At 43.6% G+C, this 14308-nt stretch overlaps 1 protein-coding gene across 2 annotated transcripts in view; it reads right to left on the reverse strand.

Moving 5' to 3' along the window:
• Positions 1-14308, reverse strand: part of Dnah3 (dynein, axonemal, heavy chain 3) — a 173101-nt gene that overhangs the window by 14464 nt on the left and 144329 nt on the right. For both annotated transcript variants that reach the window (NM_001427640.1, XM_087586794.1), the window contains 3 exon segments: positions 1794-1910; positions 3814-4058; positions 8515-8740. In NM_001427640.1, coding sequence (NP_001414569.1) covers positions 1794-1910; positions 3814-4058; positions 8515-8740 — 588 coding nt within the window.

The raw sequence follows: 14308 nt of genomic DNA on the forward strand, positions 1-14308 counted from the left end.
AGGGGGAACCTGTGTAAGATCTTTAACATAACACAATCTTCCTACTGAGCTACGTGTGGACCCTTGACTAAACTATATTAGTTAATGCAGTACATTATATTTTCTCTTCTTTCCTTGGGATTTTGTTGTGTATTCTTTGAGGACAGCGAGCAAACTTTTTCTGTCTGAATTCTTCTGTATTGCAGACTAGTATATATTGAGTGATAAGGGTAAAAAAAAATCACCAAGTAATTGCTTTGATCTAATCAGCTTATAACATCCCCACTTCAAGATCTCATGTTGAAAATACTCTTCTTCCCTCCCTACCTTCTCCTCTTCTTCCTTCTTTTTATAAATCTACTACTGAGTCCTCACGCTGACCCTTCTTAAAACTTCTAGAAGTTTTCCAGGATTGTCTTCCCCTACTCTGAGATGTAATCGTGGTATTGCCTTTATGTTTTAAAAAGTTTCTCTTTCTTAAAATGTTTAAGAATTCTTACTTTGTGTTCATGGATGTTCTGCCAGTATGTATTTCTATGCACCATGTGTGCGCAGTGCCTGAGGAGGCCAGAAGAAAGCATTGGATCCCTGGAAGTGGAGTTACAGACAGGTGTTAACCACCATGTGGGTGCTGGAAAACAAACCCAGGTCCTGTGGGGCTGAGGATCCCTGCAAGCATCAAAGGATCCTCATGGAGGTGGGAAGGAAACTTGGTTCAGCATGACTTACTTAGTAGGTGTTTGCTCAAACTTCTGGAGTGTGACACCGTGTCAGTTTATTTTAAATCCTGTACAATTTTGGGAAAGAAGCTTCCCATTAACAATAATTCCATGAGCACAGTAAAGCTTCAGATATGAAAACTCTTTTGCAGAGTACATGCGACCTCTATCTACCATGAAGATGGATTTTGTAGCTTATGGATCTAGGATCTAGAGTGGTCTCTGACAGAGATAGCAAAGAGGTCACTGGGCTATAAAGTACACTCGGCATCTCCTCTATCAACCAAGAAACAAAGATAAAGGTGCACGGATGGACAGCCTGAGAGAAACATTCTGGGGTGTTGGGGTGTGCTCTACAGTAGCAAAGGCCACCAGGTTATTAACAACCTCCACTCTCAGCCTTCTGGGTGGAAACCAGGCATACATTTCCCCTACTGAGAAGACAACCTTGTGTGATTAGCATTCCTGGATTCTCCAGTACTTATCTGGGAATATGCCCTCTACAGTACTGCGGAAGAGCAGCCACCTATTCAGCCCTTCTATCTTTTACATGTGCCTGTATGTGCACGTATGTGTGGAGGCCTCAGGTATCATGCCTGCTCAGGTACTGTCCACCTTGCTTTATGAAGCAACACCTCTCATTGTCCTGGTACTTGCTATTTATGCTACGCTGCTGGCTAGCAAACTCTAACCATCTTCTGCCTCTCTAGCATTGGGATTACAAGCACACGCCACAGCTCTTTATGTGTGTTCTGGGTCTTTCTAAGGGTGCGTTCAGGTCTTCACGGTCATGTAGAAAGTACTTGATAGACTATCTCTTCAACCCATAAGTGCTTCTGTCAGTGTACTTAAAATTGTATTGTCATATATTATACATTATTTATTTATATTTTCCTACCATCTTAGACTGTAAATCACCTGACCACACGAGCCTCATCTTAATTCGGGTTTTGTTTGTATCCAACATGACAAAACCTTAACGAGAGATCAGTACCTGTTGAATGAGTAAGGGAGGGTAGGAGGCTAGGAGCTGAAGAGCAGGGACATGGAAATGGTACCAGAAGATTAGGGCAGCAAATCTCTGTCCATAAATACCTGTCAGGTAGGTCAGAGCCTCAAAAGGCACCTCTTTGTAATCATTGAGAAACATCTGGATCTGCCGCATGCTAATCCTCAGGTCAGATTCATTGAATTCATAAGGAATGTTCCAACCTGAAAGAGGCAGAGAAGAATTACAGGCTTCAGAGCTGAGAGCTCTTAATTTCCACTCAGAGACTGAGCATGTAAGGTAAGCATCATTATGGATCAAGGGCCTCTTTCAGCCCTCTGAGTATCCAGCACCCAGCCAACTATTTACCTTGATTTATTGCCAAAATGGCAGCCATTCTGCCCGAGAAAATACCCATCCTAGAATTGGTTTCCTTACAAATCTCCCCATTTGTTAAGGAAGATGTTAACATCCTGGGTTCTGTGAGACAGATTTATTCAGCCTGCCTGGAAGACTGTGGTAAAGCACAGGGCTCCAAAAATAACATGTACAGCATAGCTGAGAGCAGTAGCCATGGCTGGGTGGCAGAGCAGAGCTGGCTCAGAAATGTCTTCCCTGGAAGAACTGTGAACTGCGTGGCCGGCCCCACAGGAATTGCCATGGAACTTCCAGGGTTAATGCTTTCATAGAGGATTTTTTAAAAGATGTATTTATCTGTTTCATGTTTATGAGAGTTTTGCCTGCATGTATGTCTGTGCACCCCGTGTGTGCCTGGTGCCTGTAGAGGCATTGGATCCCTTGGAACTGGGGTTACAGATTTGTGAGCCACCCTGAGAGTGAAGCTGAGTCCTGTGTGAGAGAGGAAATGCTATCAAACATTGAACTGTCTCTCCAGCCCCTTGCAAAAAAAATTAATTTACTCCTAAACAATGTTATTTAAATTAAAAATATAACTTAATAAAACTCATATGATGGGAAAAACAATGAACAGTTGGTTTTGAGATAAATCATTGCATAGATTTCTAGAGTTCTGTGTGAGAGGAGTGGAAGGGGGAAGATAGGGATGGGAGAGAGAGGATAGGAGGAGGAGGGAATTGGGTGGAATGGGGAGGAAAGGGGTGGAAGAGAGAGGATAGGAGGAGGAGGGAATTGGGTGGAAGGGGGAGGAAAGGGGTGGGAGGAGAGGATGCATGAACTGCTACATCCCCCACCGTGGGTCCTCCAAATCTATTGAACAAGATCAGAAGCAGCCCAAGGTGAGACAGGCCATGGAGGCTAGGATGACAGCAGTTTGATGGTCTTCTAACAAGGTTAGTTGATTGGTTTTCATTGATAAATGAATGCATTATGATTTTTTAAAGTACAGGCAAGTGCCCAGGTGTATTTCAGTCTTTCATCATTATGCACATGTAATGACAGTTAACTGAAATGCTGTATGTTCCTTGGTGACAAACTCTTGGAAGAATGGTTATTGTGCCTAAAATAAATATGTTCCTCTCATTTTCTACTTCACTAGGCAGAGATCCCCTAATTTTGGAATATCATTTTTATGTGTGTTTGCCTGTGTGCATACATGTGGAAGAAGAGGTTAACCTTGGATATTATTTCTCAAATACCATACATCTTTTTTTGAGTTTCTTACTGGGACTTAGAGCTCACTAGGCTGGCTATCTGACAAGCCCACCACCCCCCCAACATTGAGATTACAAATGCATGTCACCATGCCAGCCGTTTATGTAGGTGCTGGGATGGAAGTCAAAGACTCGAGTCTCTATGCTCCCCACCCCTCTGGGTATCACCATATATATCACCATATATATGTGTATATATATATATGTATATATATGTGTGTGTGTGTATACATACACACACATACATACATACACACACTCATATACACATACACATACATACATTTGGTTATAAGGTTGCCAGATTTTGGCAGGGGAGGGGGAATATTAAGTGAAATTTTAATTCCAGACAAATAATTCATATTTAGCATACATATTTCCTTAGACATTCCCAGAGCATGTGAATTATCTTACTGGCCACATGCCATCTGAGTGCAAACCTCCAGATCCCATCTGTGGTCCATCCCAGACACCTGGACACACTGTCATGCCTCACCTAGGGCTCCATAGTTCCTCCTCTCCTGGACGATGGCATGGAAGAAGCAAAGTCCAAACAGCAGTTTCTGCCATATAACTGGCTTTGTACAGCTCTGGAAGAACACAGGGTCTGAGATTGGATCGTTGAGGTAGGAACGCAGAAGGTTGGCCCTGAGTCCTTTTGGGGGCTCATTGGTCATTTTGATTCCATTCTGGAGAATGCTGACAGGAAATTTCTCTGATGGATAGCTGGTTAGCCAGAGCCTAGAAATGCAAAGGGCATGTCATGGTTTGATTATGCTTGGCCCAGGGCGTGGCACTGTCTGGAAGTGTGACCTTGTTGGAGTAGGTGTGTCACTGTGGGCGTGGGCTTTAAGACCCTCATCCTACTGCCTAGAAGTCAGTCCTCCACTAGCAGCCTTCAGATGAAGATGTGGAACTCTCAGCTCCTCCTGCACCATGCCTGCCTGGATGCCGCCATGCTCCCACCTTGATGATAATGGACTAAACCTCTGAGTCTGTAAGCCAGCCCCAATTACATGTTGTCCTTTATAAGACTTGCCTTGGTCATGGTGTTTGTTCACAGCAATAAAACCCTAACTAAGAGAAGATACAACCAGTTCAGAGTAACAGAATAAGTTGCATTGGTAAACTAACAAATATAATAGCTACCATCATTAACCACATCACAAATGACAGAATAATAAAGTTTAGACTTTGATTTACATAGTACCTGCTCAAATAAACTAGACACAGTATATGAATAACTATGAGGTTTTTTCAATAAACTTTATATATGGAAAACAATTTGATTTTCATATAATGTTCATGTGTCATAAACTATTAAACTTTTAGAGTTTTTTCCAGCTATTTACAAATTAGATGGCAAGTCATGTCAGAAATGTAACAGGCTGGATTTAGCTCACAAGTCAATCAAGTTCCTGGTCTGGAGTAAGGCAAACCTGACTGAGTTGAAAGTAAATTTGAAGCCTGTCTGGTTCTACTGTTCAGTCTATGAGTACAATTACTATTTAAAAACTTCACGAAGTCCAGAAATACAGATTAGAGGAGTGAGCAATGGTGCTACAGCAAGTGGTACTTTCAATGATAATAACTGAATAACTTTTAAAAACAGTCTTGCCAAGTCCTATCTGACTGAGCATGATCCAAGGGCGCAGGCACAGAGTGACTCGCCTAATGCTATGTAGGTAGCATGCTCTGGGCAGTTGCCTGTGAGTGGAGGCTTAATAGGACATAGCCTCAGGCCAATAAGATTGTGGGAGGAGATGGTCCTACAACAGGACACTGCATCCAAATCCCTCATTGTGAGCCCTCAAGAACTCAGTTGTAGAACTAAGGTGTCAGTGCCAGGAGGTGGTGATGGGCATTCTAGGAGGTGACCTTGAACCTGTGTTGGCTACAGAAGGGCACCCAGGCTCTGTGTCTTCTCTCCAGTTCCTGTGGTCCTGAGTTGGACCTCACACCCCCACAGGAAGGCGTCTGCTGTCTAGGTCTGCTGGGCAGCAGGGACATGTAGAGAGATGCTGGTATGTGAGTCAGAGGTGGCCTTGGACATTGTAAACATGATTGAAGACAGTTCCCGCTAAGAGTGAAACTTCTCCCTCCAGGTCTATGTCAACTCTGCCAAGCTTGAATCTATAGACAAGTTCATCTGAGTCACTACCCACAGCACTGTGCCTCTCTGCTAAGCCCATCATTGAGGACAGGTCTTCCTGGGTCCCACAGCTACTGCCTGGTCAAGAATTTTGCATGTGAGCTTGTTAGGACACCAGACTTTGCTGTCCACTGCTGGTCAAGGGATTCACTCTAGGCAGTGAATCTGAGGTCACATGCACCATACAGAACCTCCCAGTGCTTGCTGTCCAGACTCCCTTTCTTGCTGTCTTCCTCTTCAGTGGTTGTTGGTGAAGCTCCTCAAAAGGGCATGGTAAATTTCTGCCCATGTAAAATCCTCTCCTCTACTCAACCACACTGGCTGTATGTTTGCACTGACCACAAGGTGACCTCCAGAAAATAAGCCTGCACTGTTCTCTTAACACACTCTAGTAGTCTAGTGGTGATTGAACCCATTCTGACCCCTTCTTTTGGCCTCCAAGGATCATGCTGGTCCCTACCACATTCTACACTCAGATTGCTGGAGTCTTCTAGGAATCACCCTGACAGATGTCAACTCCAATGGTTGGTTGACCTCTAAGCCACCGCTTGGGGTTTTGTCTGGCCTGAAGAGTCCCAGGTTAAAGATTCTAGGAAGCACGGGTTGGATGTTGAAGTGAAAGCACATTCACCATCTGCATGGTCCCAGGGAAGGAAGGTTATGGGATACTCCTCTGTGACCTTTCAACTACCCCCATTCCTCAGCTAGTGTTGGAGGGGGAAAGGCCATCTGGCTGGAGTTTATGCAGAACTTCTCATCCTCACCAGAAGTAAACAGGGAATTTTCTGGTAACTGTGGCCTCCTCGCCTTCCAATTGGCAGCCTTCCTGCTGCAACAAGATCTGGCCTCCTTTAATTCTTGCTGGCCTGTGATTTTAAACACAGGGACCCCAGATGAGCCCCACCGAGGGCTGGGGCCTTCAGGGTGGGTACAATGGTATTGTGTCATCCTACCCAATATGGAAAAATACCTTGTTTGAGACAGAGTCTCACTACTTAGCTCTGGCTGTCTGAAAATTCACTATGTAGACCAGATTGGCCTCAAACTCAGAGAGATCTGTGTGCTTCTTTCTTTCAAGCGCTAGGATTCAAGTCATGTGCCACCATATCAGGCACACTGTGTGATTCTTAAGCTGCAGCATCCCCAGCAGCCTGTTTTGCAGCTTCCATGGCCCAGACATTTCATGTGTTCCCTTGGATGATGCAACTGCAGGTAAACTTGGGCTGCACATTGGACAGGGGTGGACATGAGTTCTTGTCTTGTAGGCCTTGGACAGAACTCTGCTGGAGATTTGAAAAGACTATGTGTCCACCTTCCTTCTGGACACATCTGGCTTGCTGTCTCTGGAGCATCTGGCTTGGTCTGGCCTGTACCCCAGCAGTGAGCAGCAGGTTGGCTCTAAAGGAGGAAATGCTATATGGCCTCTTTAGCAGCTTGGATCTCTCTTTGTCCCCTACCTCAGTTTGAACTTTCCTGTCCCCAGAATTCAGACTCCTTTTTGGCAGTAAAGCCCTAAGAGGAAATTGAGAACAAAGTGCAAGGAAGAAAGGTGACTCATCTGTCCCTGGACCATGCCCTGTCCTGGCACAGCCCCAGAGTGACCTTAACCTCTTGTCATGATGAACATCCCTGAACAAAAGCATTTTTTTAAACATCTGAAGTCACGCCCTGTTTTGACCTGTTCAGGCTTCCGTACCAAAACAAAGGAACACCAGTGACTGTGTGGTCCTTAGACAACCACCATATTTCCGGCTAAAACAAACAAATGAAACCCCAAAGCCTTTCTGACCGTTAATCTGCCTTCAAGGCATTACTTTCTCTAACAACTCCCCCAGCATGTTCCTCAGAGTCATGGGCTAACTTCTATCCTTCACTTTCAAAACAGCCATCCCTACTTACTGAAATGTCTTTCTTTGAACACTCCTATTCATGTTACCCAATCCTTCAGACCTATCCCTTTTCTGTGACCTATGGGTTCTTGTTCAGGTATGATAAGTTTTAACAGGAAATTTGACACGACCTAGAGATCTGGCCATAGTGAACGTCAGCTGAATAACTTCCTCGATCATATTGGCTTGTGGCTACATCCATAAGAGACTGTCTTGATTGGTGATTGGTGGGTGAGCACCCAATTCCACCGTGGACTACACCCAGAGGAGCCTAGGTTATAGGGAAAAGCATGAGCCAGAGAGAGCTAGCCAGTAAGCGTTATTCCTCCACAGCCTCTGCTTCAGCTCTTGCTCTAGGTTCCTGTCCAGAGTTCCTGTCCTGACTTCTTGCCATGGTGGGCTGTTGTAGGGAGAATTCTAGAATTTCATTTCTTTGAAAAAACTCAGAAATATTTTAAGAAAGTGTTGTGTTTTAATCCCAGGTGTGGAATGGGGGCTGCTTCCCGGCAGCTGGCTGTGGTGAGCCTAGCACTCTAGCAGAAGCACGGTTTTGCCAGCTGAGATGGTTTCTGTGATTGTGTGACTTTTAGAATTCCGGGGACTTTTCAGATGGTAGATAAATGCTAGAGCCCCAATAGGTTGTTGGTTGTTGGTTGTTCATAGGGGTTGGCTGTAGTTTATTAGTAGTTGTGTTCAAAGAAGAAGCAAGAAGAAATTAGATTCAAGGACTCTCTCTCTCTCTTCTCCCTCCCTCCCTCCCTCCCTCCCTCCCTCCCTCTTTCCCTCCCTCTCTCTTCCCCTACTTCCCTCTCCTCCCTCCATCCTTCTTTCTTTAGTGATGTGGGTCAAACTGGCAGGGATAAAGGGTGGGAAAACCAAGAACCTACAAAGGTAGGAAAGGCCAGCTACAGACTGCTACCCGGAAGTGTAAAGTGAAATAACGTTCTTGCCCATGTTGCTGTTGGTTATGGTGTTTATCATAGCAACAGAAAAGCAAAAAATACATGCATCGACATGATTCTCCCATGAGCTACCTCTTCTAGCTCGGGGTTTCTCAAGGGCAGGGCTGTTTCCCTCATTGTACTGTCAGCCACCAGCATGCTGTCTAGACCCTGAGCTGGTCCCATGGCCTTACCCAGATGGAAGGGCATCTCACCTGAAATCCCGGTTGGTGTTCTCAGGAATAATCACCTCCTCACAGATCTTCTCTAGTGCAGGCATCCAGCTTGTAGCCAGGTGGCAGTTCTGTAGGACCACCCAGGTCCCTTCATGGATGGCTTTGTGGATCATTTTGGCAGCAATAGGACCTTGGCCTTGACCAAGGGAGATCGTCTGTGTTTTGGTACCTCCCATGCCAAGATCATCAGCAAACTTCAGCAGACCTGAGGCCAAGAAGAAATATTTTTGAAACAATAGCCAGCTAAGACCAGTTTAATAGTCATGATGCAAACTGAGAGACACATAGACATTTTGAATTTAGAAATAAATTTATCAGCCTCTGTTAACTACTAAATCAGTATTTCTTTTGGTGAAGTAGATATCTACAGGCCCTGGCAAATGGATCAACAGCTAACTCTTGTTTGGCATTTTCTCTAAACGCACAGACTATTATTATTATTATTATTATTATTATTATTATTATTATTATTATTATATTATCGTGGTCATCATCGTCGTCATTGTCATTTGTTATCATCCTCATCATTATTGTTATTCAGTATTTCCTGTTATGTAATCCAGACTAACTCAAACACATGACCCTTCTCCCAAGTGCTGAGATTACAAATCTGCCCCATGAAGCCTGAGGGCTCTGTCTTTGAACTCTTAAGGAGCAGGAAGCTAGAATTAAGACTTATGTGTAAAGTTAAGATCCTCAGTGGGCTGTGGTTTCAGACTAAAAAGGCCAAAACTCCGGCTCCTAGCTCATGGGAGCTTGCTACTGAATTGGAGCTGTGGTGGAAAAACTGAATAAATCTCCAGAGAGAAATCAAAACAAGACGCTTTCTCCACATGGAGATGAGGGACATGAATTCACAGTGATCTCTAGTTGGGGAGTTTCTAGCTGAGAAATTTCACATTAAATTAAATCCCTGGAGCACCAGTATCTATATATACAAAGTTGTCTTGTTCTGGGGACACTCATAAAAATTAACTTATATGAGGTTTCCACAGAGTAACATACATTTAGTTATAAAGAAATCACTATAAAAGTATATGCCTGACTAAGCCATCTATAATTTAACATGATAAGGGGTAGTCAGAGTGTAGAACAATCAGGGTTAATACTTCAAGGATTAGGTATAGCCTCTGAAGTGGGCCAAATGATACTCTCAGCTCGTTGAAGTTTCTCTCATGTCTGTGACTGCAGGTTAGTCTTTATAGAGGCAACTAGGTTAACATAACATCTTTAAGGTTGACCTGGTTCAGTATGGGTGACTGATGTCCTTCTAAGAAGAAGTGGGGGTTAGGGGAGGCATGGATGCATAGAGGGAAGACCATGAGAAAATCATCAATAAGTCAAAGAGAAGGATGGTTGTTGCACATCTGCAAATTCCAACAGTCTGGAGGCTGAGGCAGAAATATCACAAATTTGTGGCTAGTCTGGGCTACATTGTGACTTCCAAAGCAGCCTGGGCTAGAAAGACCCTCTCTTAAATTAAACAAGCAGAGGCCTGGGGAGAATGGCTCAGCAATTCAGAGCACTGGCTGTTCTTCCAGAGGACTCTGGTTCATCCCAGCATCCACACAGTCCCAGGGGATCCAATGTCTTCCTTTAGTCTCCTCGGACACAGGCACTGCACACATGTGGTACATGGCCATACATGTAGGTAAAACATCCACACATAAAATAAATTTTAAAGCAAAGCAAACAGATTCCCTAAGTCTTAAATAAATTACATTACTTTTAAATAAAAACAATGATCCAAAGTGAGAGGCCTCAGAAGAAATCACCTCAGACACCTTTGTCTCGGGCTTGGAGCCTCAGTAACTGTGAGAGGGAAAATTTTGTTAACTCATTAGTCTGTTGTACTTTTGCTATGTAGCCTTAGCAAATTAATAGCATAGTGAAATTACCATGGAAGAAATACATGTGAGAAACAAATAACAGTGGACTATAAACCACAATGGAACTCATAATTCTACTTTAAATAATGAACAAATAGAGCTGTTAGGCTGGGCATGGTGGCTGCACACACCTTTAATCCCAGTCTGGGAGGTGAAGGCGGGGGCGGAGGCGGAAGGCAACGGCAGAAGCAGGCAGATCTCTGTGTTAACCTGGTCTCTCTACCAATCAAATTCCAGGCCAGTCAAACAAACATCCAAACTCCAAACCATCCAACCAGTCTAAAATCAAGTGGAACTTTTAGTAGATAAAGACTCCAAGCTCTGATTGACAAAGTAGACTTGTTTAAGAAATAAAAACCAGGTGGGATGGCACACACCTTTGATCCCAGCACTTGGAAGGCAGAGGCAGACAGATCTCTGATTTTGAGGCCAGCCTAGTCTATAGAGTTCCAGGACAGCCAGGGATACATAGAGAAACCTGATCTTGAAAATCAAACCAAGGAAGGAAGGGAGAGGGAAGAAGGGAGGGAGGGAAGGAGGGAAGGAGGGAGAGAGGAAAGAAGAGGAAGAGGGAGAGGCAGAGGGAGAGGCAGAGGGAGAGGCAGAGGGAGAGGGAGAGAGAGAGAGAGAGAGAGAGAGAGAGAGAGAGAGAGAGAGAGAGAGAGAGAGAGATCATTATAGTCCATTTTCAGTATGAGAGCTCATCACTGAACTACTGGTATATATTCACAATATTACCCCCCCAAAATTATTCTTAGTCTGCTCTGGAGGTTGGTAGGGCAATATTCAGACTTCAGGTAAAGAAGAGAAAGAATGGAGCACCTGGTCTAGTGGTGACTGCACACACCTTTGATCCCAGCACTTGGAGGCAGAGGCAGAGGTAGGCCAGTCTCTGATTTCAAGGCCACACTGGTCTAAAGAATGAGTTCCAGAACAGCCTGGGCTACACAGAGAAACCTGTCTTCTTGAAACAAAACAAAACATACAAAACCAAAAACCCAAGAGTGGAGCATCTGTTTTGTTTGCTTTGTATGAATTATATTCAAAGTAAACCAAAGAGTTGACAGAGGAAAATTCTTCTGAGGTTCAGCCAATGAATGTGGAGGGAAGAACTAAAATACCATGTTGCAGGCCCTAATGCAATAACAATGCCAGAAATTATTTTTAAAGTCTTCTGATGCCATTAAATTAGAGGTTCCCCCAACAGAATTACCCAAAAAGCTTTATAAAACAGGGATGCTTAGATTTTGCCCTAAATATTTAAATCTAATTAGTCTAGGGTACACCAAGACTTTTCTTAAAGCTTTCCATGTAATTCAGGGGCAACCAAGATTGAGAGTCATTCAATGAAATGAGAAGATGATAGGAAACCTAAAGGGAAGAGGTAGAGGTTCCAAGAGCTGGCTCCTATGACCATGACTCTTCTGCCTCCAGATAGCTTATGTAATCACATCTGGCCCACAGATAGCTTATATGATCATGCCTGACTCTTCAATAGTCCTCTTTAAAATGTATATGAGTGTTTTGCCAGCTTATATGTATCTGTACCACATGTGTACCCGATATCTAAAGAACTCAGAAGAAGGTATCAGATCTCCTGGAATTGGAGTACAGATGGTTGTGAGCCACTATGTGGCTGGGGACAAAACCCATGTCTCCTCTACAAGAACAGTAAGTTCTCTTAATGGTTGAGCCATCTCTCTAGCCCCACTACCAATAGTTTTAATCAGGAAAGAGAAGACAGCCAAGGAGCAGGTTCTACCAGCCTGTCCTCTGCCTGCAGAACATCACCCGTCAGATTCTATGGTCAGACACCACTGTCATCATCAGACCTTCTTTAAACCTTGCCCTCTATTTTCTGCTTTACTTTTCTTGGCTTAACTAGTTTTCTTTTTTAAAAAAAAAGACACAAAAAGGACTTTTGAGTTAAAAAGACATCATCCTATAATGGATCTATATGTTAGCCTACTAGACACCACAGGCTAACAAAAAGAGCCTAGTACTAATACTGGGTTATCTTTCTCAGAGTTGTTGTCCAGTGAGGTCCCACAGATCCCCAAACATTACAGGCTGTCGATGCTATTGGTTACTTTCCAGAATTTGACAGCAAGACCCTATTGCTCAGATGACCATATACTTGAGTCATAGAACACAGATGAAACAAGTTACTAATTACCTGGAAGCTTCATTTCTACTGGCTAGTCTTAAAATGCTAGAAGGTGCTGTTTGTGATGTTTGTGATGGTGGTTATTAATTGCCATTTCCAGCTGTGAATCTTGCACCTTCACTGTGAATCTTTCAATAAAGACTGGACTGACAAAACAGGCCCAATAGTGGTTCAATAGTGGCCCAGACATTATGTGTGTAACCAATCACAGTTTTTTAAAAACTGGATTTAAGTCCCACTCCACAAGTGAAACCCATACCTCAAATCATTATCAGGCCGAGAACAAATCATGGGTCATAAGGGAGAACCTACTACTACTATTCTGACAGATGGACATAGTAATGAGCTGACTCTTAATAATTTATCATTACACCCAGAGATTAGTGGATCTCTTTTATCAGAGAAGCTTCCTTTTGAAGTAGATGGTGATTGAAACAGAGACTCATAGGTAGTCAAGGAAGAGAGAATAGGAGACTGTAGAGTACTCAGCCCTAAACGAGACATCTACATCACATCTCTTCCTTTCAAGGATCAGGGGTCATTTTGGAAGTTGGGGTCAGAATGATTTTAAGAGCTAGAGGTGGTAGAAAACAAGGAAACAGCACTTTCTGGATATAGTAGGGCAGTGGCACACATGAACATACCAAAATTGTGATGGAATGCACAAAATCTCTGCGAGCTCAAACCAGCTAAAATCTCAACACAGAGAGTGGAAGTAGGCGTAAAGTTTCACTCATGACTGAGAAGCTATTGGCAACTGGGAGAGAAAGAGTCAGTTTAGCTGGTAACAATAAGTCAGTCACTCTTCAGTGAAAGGCCACATACCCAAGAATATGTGGTCAACATGAGCTGGACTTGATGGATTTATTTAAAAAAGAAAAACAGAGAACACAAAGTTGGGTGGGTAGGAACTAAGAGAAATGAAACTCCCAAAGGGGTTGGGGGAAAGAAAAGAAAAAAATCAAAACAGAAAAAAACAGACTTAGGTAATGAAAGCAGATACACTAAAAAGGGGTTGTGTGTTTTTGACATGAATGTTTGGTCACACAGGAACCTTGTACCAATTCACTTCAGCTCCCTCTATATTCCTCCCAGGATTGGGTGTGCTAAGTTTTTCCTTGTCAAAGGCACATGCCAAACTCCCCAGCTACCACAGAAAACCCCTATTTACCTCTCCTCGAATTCCTTGTACTCCTTCATTTAACAACAGAATAAACAAGAATGTGAAAATCTCCTGAGAGAAGAGAAAGCAACTCAACTCCAGTCAACAGCCTTAACAGGTCCACATGTTCAAACTGTTTCTGGAAATAAATATCTAACTACTGAAAGGAGTTTGCTCTGGGGAGGTAAAGCAGGAAGATGGGCCTCTCACCCCACATCTGGCTTCCAAACCTCAGAATGATTGCCATCTGTGGTGGTTTAAATATGCTTGGCCCAGGGAATGGTACTATTATGAGATATAGCCTTTTTGGAGTTAAGTGTGGCCTTGGAGGAAGTATGCCACTGTGGGGGTAGGCTTAGAGACCCTCCTCTTTGCTGCCTGGAAACAGTCTTCTCCACGCTGCCTTCAGATCAAGAGGTATAACTCCCAGCTCATTCTCCAGCCCCATGTCTGCCTGGATGCTGCCATGCTTCTTGCCATGATGTTAATGGACTGAATCTCTGAAACCTGTAAGCCAGCCCCAATTAAATGCTGACCTTTATAAGAGTTGCCTTG

This window comes from Rattus norvegicus, chromosome 1 (genome assembly GCF_021556685.1).
Source record: "Rattus norvegicus strain SHRSP/BbbUtx chromosome 1, alternate assembly SHRSP_T2T, whole genome shotgun sequence".
NCBI classification, from domain to species: Eukaryota; Metazoa; Chordata; class Mammalia; order Rodentia; family Muridae; genus Rattus; species Rattus norvegicus.